Raw genomic sequence first — 27,665 nt, forward strand, 5'->3', positions numbered from 1 at the left:
CCGGCAGAGGGGCGGGGGAGCGGAGCCGGCTTTGTAGGCAGCGGGGTGGCTGCGTTGCTTTCCATTCCTCGCTTCCCTCCGCTCCGTCCGGTCATGGCTGAGTCCCGTTCGACTCAAGGCTGCGGTAGCGGAGCGCTGCTGGGTCGTTTCGGTGTGTTGCTGCAGGCGTTCCTGGCACTATGCGCCTTCTGCACGCTGATGTGTGAGTACCGCGGTAGCTCCGGGGGTGTTGTTTGGTGCTGGGAGAAGCTCTTTACTCTGAGGGTGGCGAGGTACTGTCATGGGCTGCCTGGAGTTGTGGATGCTCCGACCTGGAGGTGCTCAAGGCGAGGCTGGAGGGGGGTTCTGGCAACTTAACTTTAGGCTACATCTAAGGGGTTAGAAGCGAATGTTTCTTAAAGCCCCTTGCAACCCAAACTATTCTGCGATGCTATGACTATAACCCTTTTAGTCGGGTATCGCAGCAACTATTCTGCGATGCTATGACTATAACCCTTTTAGTCGGGTATCGCAGCCCTTTCGCCGGCACTTCTCGGAGCTTCGTGTCGCTTTTAATATCTGAAGTTTATCCTCCAGACCTGTAGGGGTTGGAGAAGGGATGGCAGCAGGTCGCAGCCGGCAGTTAGAGCGCCAGATGCTCTCTCGTAAAACTGTTGTTCTGAGCCTTTATCTGATGGTAATGAGGCACCGCGGAGTCGCGGCTCTGATGTGCGAGCTCAGTGGCTTAGAAAATTTTAATGAAGGGTGGAAGCCGACGGTGGAAACAGGAAGAATGTGACCAAAAATAGGATGGGCATCAGGTAGGGGCGCTGCTAGGCTAGAATAATAGCTCCCCTGATCGCATTGTGATGTTGTTTTGCTTAACTTTCCCTTGAAATGTGAAGTTTTTTGGCTCGAGTGCTGTTTGCTGGGGAGGGATGGTAATAAGAGAAAGCAGTGCGAAGAGCTGAGGGTGCTGATGTTGGAAGGCTTGAAGAAATCATTGGTGTTGTGCCCCAGCTGTGCTGTGCTTGGAGCACTGTGGGTGCTTCTCCTTGGGGTTAAGTGATGAAACAAAAGCCTCGATCTGTTCTCCTTGTTTTAAGAACCTGCAGTGACAGTAACTAAAGCTTCCAGTCGGGTTGAGGAGCCACAGGTCTTAAATCTCTGTGCAGTTTGGACTCTGGTGTTTAACTCCAGTCAGCTTGTGAAAGCTGCAACAAGTTCCTCCTGTGACAGCTGATAGCTTTTTCCAGTGGGAGTAATTGCATTGCAACACTTCACGCCTGTATTTCACTGAACATTAACATCGAGAACAGCCTACTTTGTTGCTTCTGTTGTGTTTCGTTTTCTTCTGTCTCCTGTAGTGGGGGAGGTTATGTGTTAACTGGCCTATAAATCACAGAGGATACCTCGTGAAATAAAGGGTATTAATTTATCGAAATACTCCCACAAATAAAAGCATGGACTTGATGATTTGCTAGCAGATGTTATGAATGTTGTTCTCCTCTGGTGCAAGAGCTAATATAGACACACAGAACTTCCTGAGTTGGAAGGGACCCATAAGGACCATCAAGTCCAGCTTCCCTTCAGCGTTCTGTTCTGGGCTGCTGCCCTTCATATCCTTGGACATGAGCATCCTCTTGGTTAATTAGGAAAAAATCTAAAAGCTGTTCTTGAGACCTTGTGAACCTGCTCAGTGACTGAAGCTGAGTCCCTAGATGTGAATAGGTTTCTGGCCCTAGACTCCTGATGGTAGATCATAGATCTAGGTGGTAGACCATCCCCTGGCTGCCCCGAATTCCCATCAGTTATCCCTTATCTATTCCCCCTTTGCATACTCTCAGGTTTTCTATTAAGGCTGTTTGTGTGCAGCCTCAGCCTACTGTAGCTGTAATTGGCTTACCAAAGACTTTGTTAGGATATAACATGCTTCAAGACTTCTTTTGTGAGCTGCCCATTCGGCCCATTTGCTGTGGCACTGAGGGATGTGTTTAATGTGCATGGTGGGGATGGGTGGATGGTTGGAATAGATGGCCTTAGTGGTCTTCTCCAACCTTAGTGATTCAGTGTGGCTCTGTCATGTGGAGTATAAAGTTTGATCAGAACAACCCGCTGTGTCCCTTGAGGCCAGTTTTGCCTGTTGCAAAGGGTATTAGAAAGTCCTTTAGATCAAAGGTTCATGAGGAGGAAATAGTGTTTCACTGTAGGATGAGGGGAGTGATTGCTCCCCACTGTTTTGCTCCATGTTTGGAATGGGTCCTCCATGTGCTGTAAGTGGGATTCACAGGTAAATGATGCCCAGCTGAATGTGGTTTAGCTTGGGGAAGAGAAAGCTATAGGGAAATGTTGCTGTGGCCTTGTATTACTTGAAGGGAACTTATGAACAGGAGGGGGAGCAACTTCTTGCATGGTTTGGTAGTGATAGGACAACAGGGAATGGCTTTAAATAGAAAGAGGAGGAACTCTGGCTAGATGTTAGGAAGAAATTCTTCATTTGGAAAGTGGTCACCCACCAGTGTGGGTTACCCAGAGAAGCTGTGGGTGCTTCATCCTTTGAAGGGCTCAAGGCCAGGTTGGATGGGATCCTGGGCAGCCTGATCTGTTAGGGGTTGGAACTTGGTGGTCTTTAAGCTCTCTTCCAACTCAAGCCAGTCTAGGTTAGGATCTCCACTATTACAGCAGTTAGGGAATGTTCCTTGGAGCTTACAGATACACTAAACTACTCTATCCTGTCTTTAAGGTTGTAGTCAGTCACCTTTGCAGTGTTGTCCAAGGCTTGCTCTGATTTAGTAATCAAATGTGAATCAGTTGTAATCCTTCCCAGCTGCCTACTGTGGTTTTGGAAGTACTTCTGCTGGAAGGACCCTGGCTAAGATAATTAGGATGACTTGAGGAAAGAGGCATCAGGACCTTGCAGCTGTGGTTGGCAATGTAGCTTCCTGGGCAAGAACGTTTACCTGGGGAGGTTGTGGTGTGGATAATTCAGCAATGGAATGGAGTGAAATTATGGTAAAATCATAGAATGGCTTGGGTTGGAAGCGACCCCAATGATCATTTAGTTCCAACCCTCTGCCTTGGGCAGGGTTGTCACCCACCAGATTGGGTTTTGCAGGGCCTAATCCAACCTGGCCATGGTCACCTCCAGACATGGTGTATCCACAGCTTCTCTCGGCAGCCTGTGCCAGTGGCTCACCATCCTCTATGTGGAAGGGTTTGAGTTTCTTTATCCTGAGCGATGGATGGAAGGAATAGTGCTTAACTCAGACCAGTTTTACCCTATTGCAAAACTCCTTGTTGCTGTATGTGCTTTGGATTGCTGCACTCTTTCTTTGCTTCAGAATTATCTTACATGTTTCCTATGTGGTACTCCAGCTTTTACACTGAATATGTCTTGGAAAAAGTGGGTTGAAGTATGTCTGGAAAGAAAACTAAATGATAGATCATTGGGTTTGTGCAGAGCACTGCACTGCTATGCCTGGGACAGGCTCTGCTGACTTTGCTGCCTTTAATGTGAAACCGTGACTGTGTTTGATTTGATTTGTTATAATGAAATGGGGACTTGACCACCCCCTCTTGTGTATATGTGTGTTGGGGGGGGAGGGGATGGAAATAAAACCACAAAGATTTACAGCCTGAAAGAGGTGAGAAGCACAGGGCTGTGAACTCTGGTAGTCCAGGTCTGCATGTAGGTTTGTAGGTTAATCAAGAAGCTACATATGGCAGGACTCCCATGACTATTTTTTTTTCTTCTGCTTTAATACATGTGAAAACTGGCTGAGCTTGAAAACTCCGTGTTGTGCTTTGTAAGCTGGAAGGACCATGTGGCATTTAATGCGCTTCATTAAGCAAAGCACAGCTTTCTACGGGGCTTTTGAATTTGAGCAGTTGATTATGTTGACCTCCTCTTGGAAGTCACCTTCTGAGCTGTTAAACCAAGTGGTGCCAACTGTGCTAAATGATGACTGGGGGAAATAAAAAGTTGAGGAGGCTCCTGCTTGCTGAAGGAACAAATTGGGTAGGCTGAGAAGCAACCAGGCAAAGCTTGAGCTGCCTAAATTTATGTGGTGTGTATAAGTATAAGGTGTGAAGCACCTTATGCTTTGTTGGATGGGTTCTGCTGGATCTGGTGGATGATTGATATTATGGGTGATTCTTAGCTCTTGTGCAAAAAGGTTTATGGGAAATTTTGCCATTTCCTGGGGTGGAGGAAGTAAACCTGTAGGGAGGAGTCTGTTAAATTTATGGTTGGTTTATTCTTTGGTATTTGTGAAAGAACTGACAAACGTCAAGTTTGGGGCAGGAATCTTAATTGCGTAACTTCATTTGTAAGGTGCTCTCTTGCTTATGTCATGTATTGGTCTTAGGATATAAAGCATCCCCTTGTTTAAAGCGTATATTTCAAGGCACTGACCTGCAATCTGGAGATGCTATGTGTGTAGAACCTCTGTTGCCTCTCCCGTGGGTACCCATGCTCTGATGGCAGCCATAAAAATCCGTGTAGAGATAAGACATGGGTAGTGCACTAATTGCATGAAGTGGAACTTGAAATTGAGTACTGCATGACCTTTACCTGGGCAGTTCATGTTCCCTGCTAGTAGGATGTTCCAGCTGGGCAGGGTGGGCGATGGATGATGCTGTTGCTCTGAGTTTCAAAGCTTGTCCTTCAGTGGGCTTGTGGGTAGCTGGATATGGATGAGGAATGGGAATAGATGGTTTATGGAGCCTGGAGAAGAAAGTTACCCAAGTCCTTTTGTTTTGGAAATAGCAGAATTATTCCTTTCTGTAAGGTGTATCATTGCTGATCTAGAAGCTCCAGGACATGACACTGCAGGATTTGGAGGTTTTACACAAGTCCTTTACTTGGACTGAACCTGCTACTGATGCAAGTTTCTCTTGCAATTCAGAGCACTCTGTGCCAGGAGCTTTTTTTCCTCTAGAAGATGCTGTAGAGATGTTTTTATTTCCCAGTTCCCTCATGTCTTGCAGGCTCTGGGATAACCCAGAGCATATTTGCCCTTTGTTGTGTACAGAGTATTTAGTCAGTTTAGTTAAAGATATGTAAATTATTTTTTTGAAGTCTTGGTACAAGAGTGTTTGGGAAGGAAGAACCAAGTGTGTATCATGCAGGTTTGTTGCATCCCCCTTCTCAAACCAATGGCAGATTGGCTGTTGAGCACTGCTCTGTGTTGAGGTGGTGGGCATGTATTCTCAGCTTTTCTATCTTGCTGCATGCTGGCTGCTGACTGTGAGCAGTGATTGCTGCTTCCTCCCATTGTGTCTCCAGTCTGGGTAGCTATGACCTCATGCTAAAAATAGTGCAGCCTCCACTGCTTTGGTCTCTGTATGTTGGCTTCTTCCTGTCTGGAGTTTGGAAAAAGCCTGAGAAAGGGTGTGTCCTGCAAAATAGGTTGAAATGTGTTACTGGAGACCCTACTGCCTATATAAATAAAGCAGAGGATGGCAGAGGAAAAGCATTTCCGCCATAGGACAGTAGCTCTGAATTCTTCTCAGTAAGACCAGGAATCAGGTGGTGCGATGCTGTTGTGAAAATAAGTTTCCTGGTAGGGGATTTCTACTAGGGGAATAAGCTTCCCCTCTGGTTTTATAGGTATTTTACTTAGGAGTCTGTTTTGCTGATCTGTTTTGCTGCTACTCTAGCTAATTCTGTCTAAACCAGGGGGTTTATTCCTATGAGGGGTAATATAGGTGGATGTCTGAATGCAGTGCTTGATCAGTGGGGGGTGTTGAGAAGATGCTGTGTAAGGGATTGCTCCACTGCATGGGCAAGATGTGAGGAATGATGGAAGAGAATCTAGAGCCACGCAAGCCTTAATTATAATTTGGAAATTAATTACTACAAAAGTCGGCTGTAGGGCAGTACTGCTGCAGTCCCATAACTTCAAGGAACTATACATATCTAGGGCAGACAAAGCCATAGACAAAAGGCTTTTCTCTCAAGTTGCTGTTCATCTTCCTTTCCTTTTGCTGAACTTCAGGGCTTTTTGTCTGCTGTAACTGAAGCCAAGCAGGAGTGAAGCCTTAACTTCTAAGGGCACCAATTCAGGCTGTTACCTCAGTGCCTTGATCTCTTTAATGGGATAGATGTGGATGTTCTTGTCTTACCTTTTCCTGGGATATTTTAGACCATATGGATTAAACTGCTGTGGTGTGGCTGAGTTCCTTGGAGCATCTTCAGAGTTAGGGCTTTGTGAGGCTTCTTGTTCTAGAGGACCGTCTTTGAAGCCTTTCTGAAGGAAATGTTTCCCCAGTGAGCTATTTCAAAGTTGGCATCCTCTCACTTTACCATTCAATTGAAACATATAAGGCATCATTAGGGATGTGGTTGAAATACCTGTCAGTGAAGGAGCAAGTCACACAGGAAGAGCCTGGACAAGCAGTCTTCATCTTCCTCCCTTTAGCTCTGTTACGTGGATGTCTAGCTGTGAGTATGGGGAGTTCTTTGTTTAGTGTTGTCTTCAGTTGGTTGAGGATCCTCTCCCTTCTGTGTTGTGCACCTGGAATCATAGAATCATTTGAGTTGGAAGGGACATTAAACAGTCACCCACCTCATCCAGCTCCCCTACAGAGAACAGGGACATCTGAATCTGAGCAATTTCAGAATGCTCAGAGCCTGGTCCAGCAGAGCCTCCTGCACTAAACAATCTTAATTGGTTACAGGTGCTAGAACTCAGATCACAATTTTTGTTTGCTTTTCCTTATATGATCAAGCACAACTTGTCCTAGAATAGAACAGTCCAATATCGAGACTTGCCAGAGCCATGGTTGCAAACCCATGCCTATAGCTGATGGAAAGCTGAGCAGCTTCAGTGAGTAGGGCTTTCCTTTGGGAAGAGCAAGAAGAGACTTGAGCTGTTTCCCAAGCCAGCTGAGCTTGGGCATCCACCCAGTCATCTGTGTATGCCTTGGCTCGGATCCCCTGCAGGAAGACTTGGAGGAGAGAAGTTTCATCAGCTTCTTGAGGTTTCAGAGACCTGGAGACTTTTTTACATGGATTTGAAATCACCCTTAACCTCTGGGTCATGGCCACTGAACTATTCTGCTGCCTGTTGAAGCTCCAGTGATCTTGGCTGTCTTTCTGGCTTAATTCAGAGACAGAGTGATGCAGCTCTGCAATGTAAATGCCCTATTAAGCAGTTAATTATTTCTCTATAATACTGGCTTTTATCTTTAATACAACAGTTTTACTGTCTCTGATAATTACATAGTCTCAGATAACTCTCTTAAATCTAATGAGGCATGACAAGCCATGTTCAACAAGGCACCACACCATTAACTTCTTACCTCTTGTCATCTTATCACACTGGATTACTGTATTTCTAGCCTGAGTGAGTGGCTGTGGGGTACACACATGTTGCTTCTTGTTAGGACAACAGTAAAAATCATCCTTGATGCTCTTGTGGTTGGGCTGGTGGTCAGTTTGGTGGCCTGTAGAGTCACAGAGTAAGCTACAGAGCTTCAAAAGCAAAGACTTGGTGATGATAAAGTAGATAGCTGGTGGTCTGCTTGGGCTTCGGCAGACTCTTAGAACGCTCATCACAGTGACCTGCTCAGTACTGGGCAAATCTGGGAGGAGATGAGGGGCTTAATGATTCGTGCTTCTAATACATACCCTTGAGATAACTTGTCTAAGGAGGTTATACACTGATTCATGCTTGTGTGTTCTGTAGCTCCAGGTTCCGCTAGATGGCATCACCATGCAGCTGCTGTGCTAATATCCTAGGATGAAGTATCAGGAGCAGATGCACTGAATTAGTTTTTCTCTTTTGCCTCCCCAAAAATTACACAGCTCAGTATTTTTAACTCTGATCCCTGTTCATGCTGGCCACCAGTTTCAGGAACTGATTGTGACAGGTCAGTTCCCCATTTATGTGGGGTTTTGAGGCAGTTTGAGTTTTGCAGTTTTGAGCACAGTGAGCAGAACAGAGTTTAAAAGTGAAAAACAAACTTAGTGTTATCTGCAGGCAGTAATTACCTGCAGGCAGTAACTGGGATTGGCAGCACTGCAAGGTCCTAGAATGGAGGACCTGAGTGGCTGCAAAGAGTGAACTAGTCTATATGCAAAGGGGCTTCATTTAAAGTATTCATATATCTCTTCAAGTCTCATGGTTGGTGGTACTGAAACCACATCCCAGACACAGCCAGTGAACATCCTAAACATTGTGTAATAAATCAGTCTTTTAATAGTGTCTCCAGGTTGTTGGCATGAGCTTGAAACCTTACCTGTTTGCAGTTTGACCCTGGCACCTTTATGGTAGGGGTGCTTACTGACTTCTGGTCCTGTGAGCTGCAAGGAGGAGATGGCTTTATTGTGCATCAGGAATCCAAAAGCTTGATGGACTGCTGGGATACATGGTTTGAATATCACCATCATAATTCTGATTTGCCTGAAAGAATTATTAAGGCTGGCTGATAGAGATGAACCCTCCCCAGTGTCCCTCTGGCCACTTGACGAGGTATGGAAATGCTCATCTGTTCAGCTCTGCTGGTTAATGTGATCTCTCTAATTTTCTTTGCAGTAAAACGATTTAGGGAACCAAAAGAAGAGAGGCGTCCCTGGAGGATATGGTAAGGTTTGAAGTTTGGATGTTAAAAAGCCCATGTACCTCCAGTATTTCTTCTACTAACAATCTTCATGACTCTGTGACTATTCTGCTGTTATTTAGTCTTTAAATAGAATCCTCTGCTGCTACTTCCCAAGACACATTTCCTAAAGTAGCTGGTACTCTCTAGAAACAGTATTTCTAGATCTCCTTTGCTCCTCCAAGGAAGCTTGTTTTCATGCTAAGTGACTGATGAGGGGCGATGATCTGCTGACACAACTGCACGTGGGCTGTCTTTCAGACCGGGTCAGATTTTAGGCTTAAATTCAATTAAGTAGATAACTACATCTGGTGGGTTGGATGATCCTGTGGATTGCATGTAAGGCCAGGCTGGCTTGACAATGTTAGTGAAGAGAAACCTCTGTTCCTTGACTTTGGTTCTTCCTCTAAAGTAATTTGGAAATTAATGGAATTCCCTTCTTGGTTGTCAGAAATCTCTCTTGAAGGAGAACAGGTCTATGCCCAGCCTTTGCTTGGCTGACTTCTGCTGATGCTTCAGGGAACAGATCTTGTTTCTTTTTTCTTTACAGGCTTTATGATACCTCCAAGCAAGCAATTGGTGCCCTCTTCATTCACTTTGCCAATATTTTCCTGTCTGATCTCACTGAGATGGACCCTTGTTCTCTGTAAGTACCAAAGGTGCTTCCATTCGCATCCCACATCTTTTAAAAAGAGGGAGGAAACCAGCAAGAAAATGTTTGGTTTCCACCATATATGGTTATTTCTTGTACTAGATGGGTACTAGAAAAGTATACTCTGCTCAGTGTGGCTGAAGGCCCTTATCCAGCATAAGGATGTTTTTTCTTGGAACTTCAGTTTTGTCTACCATGTGCATTCATGTTGTCCCATTTTGGGGCTATGTGAATTAGATTTGGAGTTAAACAGAAATGTATCTGCTCCAGACCAGCCAATTTGCAGCTGCAAGTAACTTCAGAACTAGGTAAAGTTGATTTGTGTATCCCCTTTGAGCTCCAAAACGCCACTTAAAGCTTCCTGGCATATCTCCTTTGTTTATATTAGAATGCTGCACTTCAGTGTTTCTTTAAACAGTCACAAGTTTGGATGGGACTAAATATAACCTCTAGAATGATTTATGACTGCTTTTTAAACTGAGGATGTTTGAAGACAAGAAGACAACTCTGTTTGTGCTTATGCTGTATGCTTCGGTCTTTCCTAATGTGCACTTGGCATTTTCCTGGTCTGCCTGCCTTCAGTCTTGAACTGGGCAGCTGATCTCTGAAACCCTGTCCTTGGGCTCTGACACTCCTACCCTGTGCATCTTGCCCAGTACAAACTACCAGAGTCCCCTGTTTTATTGGGAGTGATCTGGGAACTCTAAGAAGCCAGTCTGAGCCTTTAGAAATGGGTAATCTGAATGCATTTTTTTAAAGTGGATATCAAAAGCAGGTTGTTGTGTTTTTTTTTGTTTTAGTATCTTTATTCAGAAGGAATATCAAGCTCTAGAAAAGGAAGCATTTGTTTCTGGATCTCTGTGCTCGGTGGTGATTTCATACTGTAGAATTATCTGACCTATTGCTGCGGAACAAGATTCCAATAATACAAAACTGGCCAAAAATTGTATGAGAGACCTTTTCTTTTCTGTGAAGTTCATTAAAATACCAAGCCCTGGATTAGAGATGGAACCTTGCAGTCTACAGAAGGCTCCTTCGTGTCTCCCATCTCTCATGCACTTTCTAGTCAGGCATAAACCTCCTTTGTGGTGAAGTCCTGGAACAGGCTGCCCTGGGCTGCTGTGGATGCCCCATCCCTGGAGGTGTTCAAGGCCAGGTTGAATGGGGCCCTGGGCAACCTGATCTAGTAAACACGGAAATTTTGTGGCCCTGCCAGGCAGGGGGGTTGGAGCTTCATGATCCTTGAGGTCCCTTCCAACCTGGGTCATTCTGTGAAAGCTGCAGAGAAAATGAGTGGTGTCTCCTTCCACTGCTGATCAGACACTTAAGCTAGTAAAGCTATTGGTAAATTCAGTAACATGGCAAGGAAGGAAAGCTTGGACCACTAAGTAGGGATTTGGGAATCTATCAAAAACTACAATTTCCATATTGAAGATGTAGAGTGAAGTTTGTGTCCTACAGACTTGACCACTTACAACTTGAATGTGTATTTTGAAGCCTTACAAAGTGTCCTTTTCCTCTGTTCCTAGCTACCTTATTAATTTCATCCTTGATGCCACGCTGGGGATGCTGCTGATTTGGCTTGGTGTGAAGGTGGTCTCCTGGGCTGTGCAGCGCCAGAAGTACACGTATCTGGTCTTTGGAGAATATGGTATGTACCTACAGCTCTGCACAAAAGTGGCTTGTTTCCTCTCTTCTGTCAGTAGGAGAAGATGGCTGGTTAAGGGGGAAAATGTGTACAGGCTGCTTCTATTATCTGTCAACAATAAGCTTTAAATCATTAAGTTTGGGGCATGGGGGGAACGTTAAGATTATCTAGTCTGATCATCAACCCATCCCTACCATACACGCTAACCCATGCCCCTCAGTGCCACATCTACCCTTCTCTTGAACACCTCCAGGGATGGTGATTCCACAGCCTCCCCAGGCAACCCGTTCCAATGCCTCACTTCTTCTGAGAAGAAATTTTTCCTATTATCCAACCTGAATCTCCCCTGAGTGTTCACTACGTTATGTTTTGGGACATCATTAAGTTGCGGTAACTGCTGTTGTGTTAGTCATGCTTGACACAGAAGATTGGTGATAAAAGGTTGAACGTGTCCTGAGGTAGATGATCCTTCAACGACATGCATATAACAAATTATGGTGTTTGGATTCATGGTGGTTTTCTTTAGGGCTCTTTTGTGGGGGTTTTATTGGTTTTTCTCCAGCCTCTTCTTGAAATGTGCAGTTCTTGCAGTTGTCTTGAGCTATGGTAGGCATCAGCAGAGCAATGAAACTGGGTTATCAAATAACATGTTTTCCCCCAAATTACTTTTAAAACCATTTTTTTCCAGTTAAAAAACACCTAGAAGCACATGTAAGCTTGTCAGCCTCTGCTTTGGTTCTTGTGTTGAGGAAGGAAAATTGTTCCAAAAGAAGCCTTTCTCCAACAGCCCCGCTAGAGGGTAGCACTTCTCTTCAGAAGGAGGAGAGCATTGCTTCTCTGCAGAGACGAGAGAAGTTAACCCCTTCAGCTATTTTGCATTAGTCTTTTTATTTAGGAAGTACACACTATTCATGCGAATAACTTTAAGTCTTTATATCAGTAAGTCTACTCTAAGGGTAGTCTCACTCTTTTGTATTCTTAGAAGCTGGTGAAACTTGGACTGAAGTGGGATTAGTGTAGAGACCACACCAAATCCTGAGCTTTTAGCTGAGACTTCTTTGGTGCATAAAAGGGAGAGTGCTACACCCACCTAAGTAGATTTCAGCACAAGGTGGAGGAGATGGTTGGGTTTGTGAGGTGGCTTGTGGCTAAATCTGAGAGTAGTTTTAAAGGCTGCTATGTATTAAAGCCATTCAAATGGGACAGCAGAGGAATAAATATTCCTGGTTCAGGCACTGGCATTTTCCCTTTATGAGCAGTGAGTACTCAAAGCCCAACTGCAGTCATCCCAGAGCACTGCTACACATGCCACGTCTGCAGCTGAACAGAAGCAAGGAAACATTAATGCGTATTGACAGCTTTAGCCTTGCAGAGTAGTAATGAACTTAAGCTGAAGTTCCCCTCCTCAAAGGTTGGCTTAGACCACAGAAACAACTTGCTCTTCCAAGGAAATCTTGGTTTTTGTTAACAGAAAATGTTTCTGCTGCTGTTTGAATTTAGTTTTTGAACTGCTGATTAAATCTCATCCACCCAGCACCATTCTTGGTGCAGGTCTCTGGCTGGAATAACTGTGATGGAAAAGTTAAGTGGGAGTCAAATGGCACATCCAATGCAATCCTGCTGCAGAGGTAAGGAAGCAGAACATCATCTCTGCTGTTAAGTAACTTCCAGACTGGCTTTGAAGATGCTGGAAAACTCCATAGTTTGATTCAAGCTTTAATTTCAGTTTCTGGACTAATTGCTTTATCAGACTTGCGTTGTTTTCCTCAGTTATCCTAAGGAGCAAAAGTTTCTCCTTCTGTCCTGCAGAGGAAGGTGGGCAGAATAGCATAGAAACACCAGATCTGTGATGCAGACAGAACCTATACTGTACTCTCAGGCAACCAGCTGTCCAGAACTGACTGTTTAAAATAGATTATTCTCATATTTCCAAAAAAAAAAGTGGGAGACACCCATTCTGAGATCAGTCTCTTGAGTCTTAGCCAGAGGCTGCTGAGGCCAGAAATGACCTGTTTTTTAGCTAGTGGAGAGTCAAAAGTTCCTATACCTTTATGTTCCTCAGTCTTTGCCCAGCAGCTCTTTAAGCATTGAAAGGTAAGTTAGTAAAGGCTGCTGTCTCTTCTGGAGATGCTTGGTTCCTGAGAATGGAGGCTAGCAAGGTTTACTCTTCATGTTAGTTTGGGTGGGTTTTGGAAATGGTGGTTGATAAACTCCTGCCTCCAAACATCAAGTCCTTCACCCTTTCTCCAGTCCTCATGGCTATAAGTAGCTTGATGGAGGGAAACCTCTTGATGGCTGCAGCATCCCTGCTCTGTATGTGTACCAACTCAAATATTCCGGTATTTCTAAAATAGTACTTTAAGGCAAACAAACTCTATCAACTCATATAAAGACATATTTTTGCAGTGAGTGAATCAATCACTGAAGAGCAGCATCGCAAAATGGTGAGAAGGAGTGGATATTGTGGCAAGAAAAGTTATTCAGGGAGGCAGGGTTGTGTAGGAGCATGGCTGTGGTCTCTGACTATTCTGTTTGATGCTTTGTGTTCATTAGTTGTCTGAAAATGGAAAGGCATATTGCTTGGAGGCCTCTGAAGTCTGTTTAGTGGCCTGTTGAACTCCGCTGGTCAAACTTAGTTATAGCAGAACATGCTCTGTGCCAGCTGCTGAGTTTAACTGAGGACCTGTGTAGGCTGCTTTTGGCCCTGCTGTGATGGTGTACAAACTTTCCATAATAAATATTCCCATGAACCGAAGCAGCCAAGGGAGCTGGCTGCTAATGCTTGAGGAAATACTGCTGAAAATAGCTCTAACCTAAGGGACTCTTCTGTCCTTAGCATGCAATTCAGATGCTTTACCAATATTGCTTGCTTTGTTCTGTATGTAGCATTGATAATTACATCTCGGACAAATCTTCTTCACTGAGCTCCTATTGACATTCCCTATCCCCACCATCTAACCCAATACAACTTTTAAGTGCTTTCAAACACTCACTTTTCCTCAGCCCCCCTGAACTCTCTGCTCTGGCTATGGTTAAACATTTTCCCACCTGCTCAGTGCATGCGTAGTCCCTGGAAGACCACAAATAAAGCTGTCTGGCACTAACACGTGGGCTGTGACAGCTTGGTACATTACACAGCTTGGATTAAAACTAATCCTGTTGTATGGTAACAACTCAAATACTTCAGGCAGTGCTGCTTTTGCTCTGCAAGCAGTTGTGTTCTGCTTGTGCGTGGGAGCCCATGAGATGTGTCTAAGGTTGCTGCAGGCACTGGGGATCCCATGTCTGTGTCAAGGAGGTGGTGTTGATGGTGGGGTAGGGTGCTGGAGGAGAATGATCAAAATGCAGTGTGCATCCTTTCCACTGGGAACTGCAGGGCAAATACTTGTCCTTGCTGAAGGGAACCACTCAAAGGGAAGGTAACATGGTTTTCTTTAGCACACCTGCAGAGGTATTTTGTGCCTGTTGGCTCACTGAGGGCATTAAGTGGCATCTAATGATGCTTCTGGCCATCTGGCTATAGGAAGCCAGCATTTAAGTGAGCACCCTTTTGTCACTGGGAGACCAGGATGCTGGAAAATAACTGCAAAGACACCCTGTGATCTTCCTGTAATGGCAGTAAAGACTGTTTAATTCTGTGATTTGGGATGCATTCCTGTACAGAAACTTCCCATGTTCTGAAAACAAAGCTTGGAGTCTTGAGAACAAGGTTCCAAGACAGTAGCAACTTGGGGCTGCTGAAGGTGATAGAGCAGATGGCTACATCTGACCCATAGGCCTGCAGGTCTCTTTGCAAATCCTACTTCTGTTTAGTCTGGGCATGTCAGAGGGCTATTAGAAACTCTTAGTGCAGAGGAGATCTGCACTTGCTGCTTTAGGTGATGCAGGAATGATCAGAGTGAGAAGCTGGGTGTTTAATGCTCCAGAGGTGAAAGCATCTCTGACAAGGTGAAGTTCTGGTGGGTAGTAAGGAAAAGGAGGGGTATCTTTAAGACTGAAAGTGAGGGAGAAATGGTTTAGGTGAGGAGGCATTAAAGATAGGGGTGAATCTGCCCCATGGTGGGTTAGGGAGCAGATTGTTTCTCTTATGGTCTGCATCTCAGCCTTGTTAGCCAGAACCTATCTGAATGATGGAGGGTTAGGGATGTTAAGTGCACGGTGTGCAGAAGTAAGATCTATGTCTGCTTGTGATGATGAATGATAGTGACCTATTGCCAGATGGGTGTGAGGCAGCAGGCATTTAGGAGGTATCTCCAGCTTGATGATGCTTTTGGAGAGGGCTGAGACATTGGGGAGAAGTGTGCTGCAGGTGTCACAGCAACCAGTGCGGGACAGTTGACTTGCAAAGCTGTGCTGTAAGTCCCTGTTTCTCCATGGGGGACTGACCACTGCAGCTGATGACACAGAGCAAAAGGCAAAGAGTTCAGCTGCAGGAAGGAGCCCAGGGGTATGTTTGTTTTCCTGTTTTGTCTGTGTGAGCTCTGATAGATGATGGCAACCCAAGGGCTTATGAGAGGATTGGTTGGTCTGGGGATATCAGGCAGAAAGCCTGGCTCAGTCAGTGCTGAAGAAGAATAGGTATCAGAACTCATTAGGAGAGGCTGTATGTGCTCCAGGAACATTAAAACCTCTCTGACCCCAGCCTTTAACTGCAGTCTGTCAACAATGCTGTACAGACCACCCATCCAGCTGCTGCCTGCCAGGGACTGCAGACGTGTGCTTTCCAGAGTCCTCAGTGCTGGTTGCACTTGCACGTAACCTTCCCAGCTCCTTCTCCATGTAACTCCTGCTGGTCTGGCTCTCAGCATCTTAAAACCACACCTTCCGCTTCCTTCTCTCCCCTATTCAGTTGTGGCTTGGGCAATTATAAAGCTGGAATGCAAGGTGATCACATGGAGCTCTCTGGCATGGAGGGACTTAATGGATGCCTCTGTTTTCAGCAGTGGCATTGCAAATATTTCAGGACATTGCTAACAAATAACAGGAAGGACAAACATACATGCAGACCTGTTTTTGCACTTCCTGGTAAGTGGATTCTCTCAGTGCTGGACTTGGTCAGATAGCAGCTCTTAGTAAATCCTGGTCTGTGCTGCTGGTTTCTGTGACCAAAGGGATCTGGGTAAATGTTTGCAAACTGCTTGCATGGGCTTCCCTTGCTGTGTTTCAGCAGCACTGTGCTGAGAAAAGCAGGGCAGAGCTCCCTGTCTATTGCCATCCAAAAGTAGCTTGAGCATTCACCCTCAGAGTGAATTTTTTTTGCACAAATGCAATTCCAAGTTCTGGCCCAATTCCTCTGGAAGCGAACACTGCCAGGGATTATCTTTAGATTTGGATAGTAAGAGGAAGTGCTGTTTTTTTACTAAGCCAGATAGTGCAGCTCAGTTTTGCAGACCCAAGATATTATGATGACCTGGGAAGATGATAAGCAGCTGGGAGGGTACTTACAGATGGCTGAAGCAAGCACGTGTAATAAGATACAGTGCCATTATCACTGCTAGCAATACAAATATGCTTTTTTATTATTACTCTGTGAGTACTTCATTGGGAGCATTCATATTTAATTAGCATTGATTATTTTTTTTAGCGAGTCACTGTAAAACCTAGCAGAATGGAGCCACTGTCTCTTGCTCAGACAGTGTCACGTAACCGTTTGTTCACTCAATCAGCAAAAGCCTAATTCAGTTTAGAACTAAAAGCTTTTGTCTCACGTTAAAATCGGTGACCAGAAACTTTTGGGAAGTAGGCAGGTAAGATTTGGCAGGGGAGCAACTTGGAGGTGTAGAAGGTCTGTTGTGCAGTGCTTTATTTGGGGATTGGAGTGGGTTTTAATTCAGACAATATTATCAGTCTTAAGCTCTGGTCCATATGGGCCAGGATTTTTGTGAGCCTCACTATTCCATAGAAAATAATGGGGGGAAAAGATGGTGGTGGGGTGAAACGTTTTCTTTACAGGCTACTCGAGGTTTGCAAAGCTGAAGAGAAATGAAGTCTCTGGTACCCTGGCAAGAGGGGCAAACCAAGCTACTAATGTTCCCAAAGCAATGCTTGCTTTTAAGGAATCATTTCCAAGCCCAGGAGTCTCAGCAGCTTAGAAGCCTAGAATCACTAAGGTTGAAAAAGACTGTTAAGATTCTAGTCCAAGTGTCAACCCATGCCCTCCACATAGAGTCCATACATGCAAGCTTACTCACTGTACAGGGGTGTCAGTGATCTGTGCTTTTTAGATGGGGTCAACAGGGTTTCTTCCCCTTATCCTTGTATATATTCAGCTTAAAACAGTTCAGTACTGTAGGCTGAATACCTGCGATACCTACTGGTAGCTGAAGGAGAAGGAAAAGATGCATCTCCAAGGCTCTGTACATTCAGGGCTCTCCCCAAGAGGAGGAGAATGTCACCCAAACCAAGATCCGTCTCTTTAGCCAATCTCCTTGAAGTTATTGGGATGTTTCTTTCAGCTGTGGTTCTTGTGTATATGAGGGCTGCTGGATAAGCGTGGGCAGAGCCTGGGCTGCCTCTCTCCCTATATGTATAAAGTAAATGTGTGAATTATAGGACACATGTCAAGTCTGAGGTAACTTATCTGCAAGACTGTCTTGCCCTATGTCTATGTACTGTGCTCTTCTCCCAGGTGACCCTCCGCAAGCTGCTGCTTGGCTTGGCCAGTGTGGCCTCTACCTGGGGATATTGGCTGTGGAGAAGACCCTGATTATCCTTGTTCTGCAGATCCCTGGTTGGACAAAGGTAGGCTCCTAATCTGTATTTCATTTTCCTAGCTACAGCTATTGTGGTTTGTTTCTTGTCGTTTTTTTACCCTGTTAATGGTCCACATCATCATAGGTCTTTAATCCTTCTGACTTGCTGACAGTTCCGTGATAATTAGCTATTACTTAAGTCTGAGGAAACATGATTTTCATAACAACTTGGCTCCTGATATGTTCTCCTGCTTGTCAAGAACTAGTGGGATATGATTGTTTTTCTTCAGTTTTCTTTTCCAGTCTTGGAAGGATAAAATGGGCTGGGCTGGTGGCTGAGCTACGTCAGTTCTGCCAGGGGATTTCCACATTATCTTGTCAAGTCAACTTGTCTTGTGCCTAAACTACTGAAACTGCCAGATCTTTCCAAATTAATCCCTACCAAAGTATTGCCCCACTCTCCTCCTCATGCTTTTATGGTAACTAGGGGAGCAGTAGTTGGTTGGGATTGTTTTACTTAAAGAAACATATGTTCTTTTGGGAGTTGTAGCCATTTATATGGTGGAGGGTAGGTGTTGTGAGTCATTCACTGGTATAAAAGCTATTTAAGGAATTAAGGGGGCATCCCAATATTGAGTGCTATTTGCACTTGGTGCCTTGTACCCAACTGGCTGTTGTGACCTAATTGTATTGTTGTTTACAGCAGTCTGGGAGCATTTATCTGTTCCTGTTTAGGGCTTCTCTTTCAAATGTAGCAGCCTTCAGTGCTCAGACTTGGCTGTCAACGTTGATCTAACACGTGGCTGTGCAAATATGTTGACTTAATTTTGCAGCTAGGCTTTGGAAGCCAAGAACAGTTCTACCAGCTGTTGTCACAGGTAGTTAAAGTCTATCATCTGTACTTATTTTATTGCTGAAAATGAAATGCTTGGCAGCTGGGCTAAATAAATAGCATAAACCAGCTCTAAGCGCTAGGCTGAAGCAAGGGATGCTGGGCACTAGCCAGGATATAGTCGGCTTACGAATGCATCCTGTTTGCAGTAAACAGCTATTTAAGTGATGCTTATAAATGCTTTTTCTTTTCTCTGCAGATTCAGCAGATCCTCCTGAGTTACATCCCAAACCCCCAGGTGGAGCTCGTCCTGGTCATGCTTGTTGTGCCTTTTATTGTGAATGTAAGTGATGTCATTGCAAGTACAAAGTGGGGTGGTCTGGAAACTGATCCTTTCCAATGGGTAGGATGTACAGCACATGGCTTAGGGCAGCCTTGAGTAATCAATGTGGATGGACAAGGTAAAAAAGTGTGAAAGCAAAGATACTTGCTACAAATATGAATCTGTAACTACTGCCTCTACCAAGGGCACTGTTCCTAATTCCCACTCCCTTGTCCAGGCTGCTGTGTGGCAGGTGCCCCAGAGCCTATTAAAGTTCCTATAGGAATGGCCTATCAGTGCTTTCAATAGCAAGTAAAAGTTAGCAGAGGAAACATGTATGAGAAGAGAGTTGAAAAAGACAAGATAATTCAGTGGACTTTCAGGGCAAAAAAGTCCTCTTACTATGATCCATCACAAGAAAGCTGTCCTTGATCAAGGGAGCTTTTTTTAAGTGCACTGTAGCTGAGGAAGGAAAAAATAAACCTTATATCCTTTGTTGTTTATGCCAAGTAAAGAGTCCCTACAAACAACACAGAGCTGCAAATATTTTGAGCATGTCTTATTTGTACATGAACCTTGAAGAGGAAAAAAAAAAACTTTCTCGCTTATATTTACTAAGGCTACTAGAGTGGACAAAACATCATGCTTTTAGCAGAAATAGAGGCTGGAGTTTCATTTAGAGTAGCAATATGGTTGTTGTGGGTCACATCAGTCCTGCTGGAATGAGTGAGCTCTTGCAATGGTTGTAGTGATGGGGGCTGAGGAGCAGTAGTTCAAAGTTAAAGATACTATAAAGTAACCTATTCTACATCAGCCATTTGTCTAGATCAGTTCAGATTCCCCCAAACTACTGATATTCTCAAACTTCGAGCTTTTGCCAAACTGTTTTCTCTAGTTTTCCTGATTCTATGCAATGTTCTACTGACAGATCAATTACTACCCCAACATGGCAAGTAAGAAAAAGGTCTTAGCGTTGAGATCTCCCCTGGAAAAGGAGTGAACTTGTCACGCTTGTGATGACAGATGAAGTATTGGCAAGGATGAGTTTAACTGCCTGTGCTATTCCAACCTCTCTTCCCAACACCACCTCATGGCACGCTTAGAAAGCAAGCTCTGGTTCTTAAAGTGACTGGTGCAGGCAGAACAAGTGAATGAATATTAGATGGCGTTGGTTCAGTGATTAATTCTGGCAGAAACTTGGTTTCCTGTGACCTGTTTTCACTTGGTCTCCAGTGAAAAGGGAATCCTAAGTATTTGTGAGGAAGAGACCTTAGCAACTTGCCATCCACCCCAACAGATACACTTAACACAGGATTCATTTGGATATTAGGCTGCTGGAAGTTGGAGGTTTGGGGGATCCATAAAGAGAAGTAGTAGCTTGGCTTGCATGACTTTATATTTTGGTCTCTGCAGTCTATTCATGAAACTCCTTTCTCCCCAAGGCCATTATGTTCTGGGTTGTGGACAGCTTGATCATGAGGAAATACAAGCAGAAAGATACACTGAACATCAATGGATCCACAGAAACCCCACAAGCTAGGAGGAGCGAGGAATCTCGGGTAAGACCAAAGATGTTCTGAGTCAGAGACCAAACTGTGCACTTGGGTGTGGCTTTTGTTTTACTATGCAGTGTACCATCATGTTACATAGACCTGGACTGATGTTTGATGAATATGAGGATGATCGTGGGAAGTTTAAGTAACTATCTGTGTTTGAAGCTGAGGTCAACAGAGGTTCCTTGGGAAGATTTGATGTAGTAAAGTAGATCTAAAATACTGTACTCTAGGATGACGGGGATCATGAGTGGCAGGCTGAAGCTGGTGGGCACTATCAACTTTGCCATTATTAATTGATCTTGGCTCAAAACTTGCTTTCCTTGTTTACAATGGGTGGCCCCCTTTTTTGGAGGACAAGGCCCAGCTGGGAATCCTGTTGTGTATTTTTTTAATCATTATTTTGAATTATTATGTCTTGTTGCTGTAGAAAGCTGTGTTTTGCATCATCTGAGGCTGACTCTTGAAGTTAAGGAGACTGGAGTGGAAGTGGAATGCTCTGGTATCAGCAGTCCTTGTTCTCGTAGTTAATGATACATGGACGGCCAGGCAGGTACTGCCTGAGTTTCTCATCAGATTTTTGAAGAAGCCACAACCTGATTCACTGGGTTGAATTCCCTTCCTTCCCCTGGCTCACAGCCCTTGTTTGAGTGCTCAGAGCCTGACTCCAGGTATCAGGAGACGCTGTGATTGTATCCTGCAGCTCACTGGCAAGAGTTAAGGTTAAATCACTTCTGGCTCCTGGTGTAGCTGAGGAATTTAGGATGGACAGAAATAGCACTGAGAAAGCAAGAGCTATTTCACAGAGTGACTCTGTTCTTGTACTAATGAGCATGATGACCAATTACTATCAATACTGCAATGAGTGCATGGGTAGTGGTGTTCAGTAGGGATGGCTTAAAGGTTCAGGAGGATGCGACATCTGCCCTTCTGGCAGGAAGGGCAGGCAGATGCAAGCAACTGGTGAGACAAATGAATCATTCTTCTTGGCCCAACACCCAGATAAACAGTTGTGGCTTGGCTGAGTTACTGAGAACACGTGAGCAATGATTCCCGGGGAGTTTCTTGAGCTCTGGAGCATCCTGAAGAAATCTGTATTGATCTGGAGCTGAGCAGTACCAGGATGTCTTAATAGCTGTATATTGAAGCTAAGGACTGCTACCTAGGACATAAAGATGAGTTAACTCTAGGCACAAACTTTGCTCTGGTTATAAGCACGGTCCTGGCTGCTTGATTTGTTCAACAATGATGCTTCCTGGGCAGGCCTCCAACCTTGCTCCACTTCAGTTATAAAACTGATGGTGAAGATTGCTTGACTGATTGGATGAGCTGGAGTGTTCTTGAGGTTTAAATTCAGCTAATGTTTTGCTGCCTCCTTGCCCTTGTTTTGACTAGAGAGCAACTCAGATGCTACAAGTTCTTTTGCAACCTAAACTTGGGTCACTTAACCTCACAGATGTTAACATAAGCTTCAGGCTGGTGTAGATACGCAGATGGTGCTGAAGTTACCAGATCTCCATAGAAATGGAGTTGTCTCCTGCCTTGCTCCACTGGAGGGGACAAGTGTTTTATGACCTCTAGCTCAGTTTTTGGTTAGCCTAAGAAGCCACCAGTTAATCTCCACAAGTTGGAAAGGCTCTTCTGATAGCTTGACCTAGATAAGGTGTCTCACATGGTGGATATGGGCTCCTGCAGGCTGAATCTTTCTCTCAAAGGCTTTTCATATCCTCCAGTTATTTGGTTCCTTGTCTCATAGAAAGCTTTCTCTGAAACCTTCCATGTGCAGGCCATCTGTCCACCTTGAAACTGTCTGATCCATTACCACAGCTTCACCATTAAGGTGATAAGCCTGTACCTGGAACTGTCTGTAGGGACTGCTCAGATATGCTCCGGTGCCTCTTCTCCAGCCCTGCACAAATAATTTGGGTAGGGAAGAAGGTTAATTAAAAAGAAGAGTCAGATATGAGTGACCTTTTTGTTCTAATTCTGCTTCTTGGCATTGGGCCTTGAAGTAGGCTCCTGCTTTGTCACTTCTTAATTTTATGCTATTGAATACAATGTTGGATGGTTGAGTGCTACAGCTGGTTCAGCTGGAACTTAGTATCAAAAATCAGAAAATGAGGGTTTTAAGGGCTTGTTTTGGTTAGATTTCCCCATGTGAAAAGGTTATTCTTCCCTTCCTGCTGTCTACCTGGAGGAGAGAAGGAGCTGAGAAACATCTCTGTACAGGGTAGGGCTGGCTGGGGCTAATGTGTCCTGTGGTTTATCAGGGTTCATCAGTGCTGTCTAGCAGCAGGCGCCAACTGCTACCCATCATGCTGCCGTCTTGAATTTCAACCCTCTGCCTATCTCACCAGTAGTATCATTATTTTCACTTGAACTTGCAGTTTCTCTGGAAAAGAAGGGGGAGAAAGGAAAGGAGTGGGCTGAAGTTAACCTGTTTAGTGAAAACTGTACTGTACTCAGCACTTACTATAGGGATAGCAGCAATAACATCAGGCTGGATATCAGGGAAAACTTAATCCCAGAGCAGAAGTGCATTGGAACAGGCTGCTCAATGAGGTGGAGGAGTTGCTGTCCCTGGAGGTGCTCAAGAAAAGAGTAAATAAGGCACTGAGGGATGTGATTTAGTGGGTATGGTTGGGGATGGGTTGGTGGTTGGGCTGGATGATCTTAGTGGTCTTTTCCAACTGTAATGATTCCATGAAATGTCGGTTCTGTCCTTGGTGGCTCAGATGAGAAGCAAGAGGAGACTTAGCTAGACCAGTGATGTTGTTTGCTGACTCCACAGCTGTAATGCAAACCAAATAATTGCTCATCTCATGGGTTTCAAAGCTCTTCTGGTGAGCTACCAATGTGCTGCTGGGCTCTTGTTTATAATGGAACTGCTGTGGTGCTTTGGAGTAGGACAAGGGATATTGGCCTGAGATTTGAATGTAGGAAGTTCCATGCAAGCAGGTAGAAGTTCTTCACAGTTTAGGTGACGGAGCACTGGAACAGGCTGCCCAGGGAGGTTGTGGAGTCTCCTTCTATGGGGATGCTCAAGATTCACCTGGATGCCTACCTGTGTGACCTACTGTAGGGAACCTGTTTTGACAGGGGAGTTAGACTCAATCTTTGAGGTCCTTTCCAACCCCTGCAGTTGTGAATTACTTTATTTTCATACTGAAACTCTGACAGGCTCAAGCTCAGTCTTTGTGGAAAAGAATTTCACTCTTGCTTCCAAGTCAACCTTAAATACTCCCTCTGTCACACTTGTGTCCTACCTCAGTAAATGATCAGTTCATCTTTGCCTTTGTGTGGGATGGACAGGAAACTTCAGAGTGCCCATCTGAATCTGATGCTATGCAGGGTAGGGAAGTGCATTCATCTGCTTGGCCCTGATTTAGGCTTTGCTTGTGTCCTGCCCTTGACCTGTGTTTCTTTTCCCTTGTTCTTGTAATTGTTGATAAACTTAAGATCTAATCAGTGGTTTCTTTGTTTTCACCACTTAGGAAAACAAGTCAGTTTTAATAATGTTGTATTTGATCTTTTTGGACTTGTTTTAGTTTTTTTTTTTTTCCTCAGGGGGTAAGTGAGCTTCTGCTTTTTCTTTTTTCTCCTCTTTGAAGGATTACACTTTTGGATGCAAATTACAGCAAAATTTTGTCTAATAGCAGTGGTACTTCTCAGAGTCCTTGCACAGAAACTGGAGGTTAGTTTAAGGCTGAGAAGAGAGCTAATATGTTACATGGACCTGCCTTTGGTTCTCATGGAGTTTGGCACCAATTCTAATCCCTTCCATAGGAACTATAACTTTGGCAGATTTGCTAAATTGAAGGTGATGGTGAATGCTGAAACCTCTGCTGCTTACTTTAAGACTAGAAGAGCACTCCAAGAACAATTCTGACTTGCTAATTGGTTAGCTGAGCTGATTTTTTTAATAGCTCAAGGTGAAATGTTCATTAGGGGAAAGTTAAATGAAGATGGGCATAGAGGTGCCTCTGTTAGGAGACTGTCCCACCTGTCAGCCCTGCTGAGGAGTGGGAACTCATCTGAACTCAGCCGTGGGAGGAAGGTAGGATGGTTCCTGTCTTTGCATGTGACTGGTGGAGTTTCAGACAAAATTCCATGTCTTGCATGGAAACAGCCCTTGAGCTCTGTTTTTGAACTCATTCTTCCCAGTGTGAGGAGGAATGCGTGAAGTATTTGGGGGCTGAGTGGAACAGCAGCGCATTGTCCTGAGACTGGAAAGCTATGGTCCAATTCCAGCTGTACCACTGATTTGTTGTGATTCTGACCTGGAAACATCTGCAGAGGAAGTGCCTTGACCAAGCTGTGCTGAAACATCCCAAACAATTCTATCTGGGGGGGAAAAAAAATGAGGGCCTGTACCATGACCCTCATAGCAGTGAGGTGCTTTCTCACCATGGAGCTGTGGAAAGGTTACCAGAGGACTGTTGGCTTGAGAGGTATTGTATGAGCTCCAGAATGGGGAGATAGCAGCCCAAAGGGGTCTGGATTCACAACATTCAGTGCCTTCTATGTCAGCCATGGCTGGCTGTGAGAAGGTCTGAGTTTGCAGCTTGAAAGCCACCTAAATAATCAGTTCATTAGACACCAAAGACGACTTGTTGCAGCCTGTTAGAGTTCAGTGATTTATTTATTTTTTAGATAATGCTGTGTGTAATTTATCACCCATTTTTTTTAGGTCCTCCAGCATCATGATATTTATATGATAAACAGAAAATCTTCACTTGGAAGAGATGGAAACTTTCCTGTGATGTCTTGAACAAAAAAAAGAATGGGGTTGTGTAGGTTAACTTAAAGGGATAGAGGAGAACGAGATCTTAATCTGACCTATTGCTGTCCTTTGACTATATGATGTGCTGCTGTGAGGATAACAAAATCAGATGGAGTATGTGAAAGCGGGGAGAATGTCTTGTTCTGTGGTTCTTTGGCTTCTTTGAAGTCATTGACTCATTGCAGTTTGTTTTTCCTGCTTAGTTGCTTTGTTGCTGTGGTGACTGGCCTGGTGGTGCTGTCATAAACAAACAAGTTGGGGATATGTTCATTCACAACTGTGTCTAGAGATGGCTGTGAATAAGGCTGTTCTCCTGCTCTGGTTGTGTTGTGTTGTTTTTTATTCCATCGAGGAATGCTGTGCTCTAGGTCTGGCTGAGCTGTTAGTGGGCCCATTGGGCTGCAAGCTTATGAGTTGTCCTGTAACTGCTGTCTTGGAGGTGGGAGGGTTTTGTGGGATGGATGTGAGGCTTCACAGTTCATTGGTTCCAGCTGCATCACAAATTGATGAGGCATCAATTTGAGGTGGTGGAGTCACCATCTCTGGAGGTGTTGAAGGAAAAGGTAGATGTGGCCATGAGGGACATGTTATTAATGGGCACAGTAGGGATGGGTTGATGGTTGGACTAGATGGTCTTAGTTGTCTTTTCCAACCTTTGTGGTTCTATGAATTTGGGGTCATTTGGGGCTGAGACTTGAGTGGGAAGTCTTAACTGAGTGAAGCTGCTGCTTTTTGTTTTTGGTTTGGCATGGGGGAGAGTGCTAACTGGCTCTTTTCCCCCTTATTGGCCATGAACTAATAATGCAGACTGGGTACTGTGGAGTAAATGGAGGAGAGGGGAGGGACTTCTGGCATCACTCATCTAGAGAAATAAAACTGAAACCCCTCAGTTCCACTAAACTCATGCCCATCCACAGCATAGTCAGACCCTGAGTGCCAAATACTTGGCCATGCTACTGATGTGGGGGCCCAGTGCTGACCAGAAACCCTTGGCTCCTTGCTACTGCTGGGTTGACTGCACATCATCTGTGCTTAGATCTTGCTATTGCTGAGGCTGAAGACAATAGGGGCAGCTTTTGCTCAGAGCTGAGCTTTGAAGGAGTCAGATGGGGTTGAGTAAACAATCTGTCAAGCTGTGAATAGAATCATAGACTACTACCCATGCAAACAGTTTGTCTGTCCAGCCTGCTGGCTGGCATTAGGTTGCAGCTCTTTTGTGGGGCAGTGCAGCCATAGCCTGAGTAAAATCTAGCCTTTTTCCTCTTCCAGATGATATGCTTGAAGGATGTCCTATCAGGATGGTTCCGTCTTCATCGAGCAAATGCTCCAGGCCGGTGGCAGCCACTTAGCTCAGAACTGCCTCTTGATAGCTTCAAGTCTGAGGTTAGCAGCTGAGTGTATAGGTGTTCTGAAGGCAACGGGCAGTTCAGACTCTGCTGGGTAGAAATAAGAAGGTGCCAGGCTAGCTCAGCATCTCTGAGCCTGCTGGCTGTGGCTGAAACAACCCTGAGCTCTGCTTGCTTCCCTGGCTGAGCTTTGGAGATCACAAGCAGCTGGGGGCCTGGGAAAATGTCTCTTTGTTACAGATGTTTGCAAAATGTGGCCTAGTTTCTGTGCATCTCCCCCAAGGCTGAAGCCTGGCCTGAATGGGAATGTCTGTGAGGTTTTGTCCCCTGGTGAACAGAGCTTTCAACTTCCTGTTCCCCTCCAAAGAGGGGTTGGGGGTACTGGAGCATCTGTGTTTGGATTCACATGGTCCTGGCTGTCTTTAGAGTAGTCCGGGTGACCTTAAGACCTTTTTGCTCTGACAAAGAGTGTTAGACTTTGCAGAATATCCTTTTATGGGTGCATGACCCCCTCCAGCATTCCCTTGCCAGGGGATATTGCCTGTGATATTAAGATGAGAGAAGGAAATTCCAGCTGCCATCTGATTGAGGACTATGATTCCATGAGCATCTGTCTGTTCTCTTCTCCAGGTGCTGCTCTCTCCAGACATGGATTTCGACCAGTCTGAAAGTGACCAGGATATCTCAGGACTCCAGGGAACAAACCAGAAGATGAAGCAGCCCAGCTACCACGTGGTCATCTGATAGCACTGAGACAAAGAAGGTAGAAGAAGGAAGCAGTGCTGTGATTCCTGAGCTGGCTGAGGAAGGATGCAGAATACAGCTGATCCCTAGGGATCTTTGGAGACCTGCCTCATGTAGACCTCTCCTTCTGTAATTATCTCTTTGGGATGGTGTCTGTGCAGCCTGTATTTAAGCAGTATCTGCTTTATCTACACAACCTTACCATGGGCACACTGCAGCACGTTGAGGTTAGGGTGAGGATGTGTACTTCCTCTGGCTGGCCAGCTGGGTGTAACTTTATCAGGGCTAGAGACTGGAATCAAAAAGTTCTCTTCTTTTTATAGAAAAATCCTATACTGTCTGAACTGTAACACTTTTATATGCACAGATACTCTACAGAACTGGTTTGTGATTATATATTTAAATGCCTTGAATTGGGAAGATCATCTCAGTGGATCTGATGCTTTTTTTTTTCTATTGTTTTATAAGGAATGCAATAAATATTTGACTTAAAAATGCTTCATATTTCAA

At 44.6% G+C, this 27,665-nt stretch overlaps 1 protein-coding gene across 2 annotated transcripts; it reads left to right on the top strand.

The window, feature by feature from the left end:
- Nucleotides 1-27,652, top strand: LOC107315547 (store-operated calcium entry regulator STIMATE-like). Of its 2 annotated transcripts, XM_015866051.3 has the most exons (9): nt 1-202; nt 8,520-8,568; nt 9,134-9,229; nt 10,765-10,886; nt 17,512-17,624; nt 18,667-18,750; nt 20,172-20,288; nt 26,335-26,448; nt 27,042-27,652. In XM_015866051.3, the coding sequence occupies exons 1-9, from the start codon at nt 94-96 to the stop codon at nt 27,153-27,155; spliced, it is 918 nt and encodes a 305-aa protein (XP_015721537.2). In that variant the 5' UTR covers nt 1-93; the 3' UTR covers nt 27,156-27,652. The 2 variants fall into 2 exon arrangements, with proteins under 2 accessions (XP_015721537.2, XP_015721616.2); XM_015866130.3 differs by lacking the exon at nt 26,335-26,448 and having other exon boundaries at nt 5-202.
- Nucleotides 27,653-27,665: the final 13 nt, after the last annotated feature.

This window comes from Coturnix japonica, chromosome 1, assembly GCF_054131305.1.
Source record: "Coturnix japonica strain WE chromosome 1, WE-NBRP24, whole genome shotgun sequence".
NCBI lineage: Eukaryota > Metazoa > Chordata > Aves > Galliformes > Phasianidae > Coturnix > Coturnix japonica.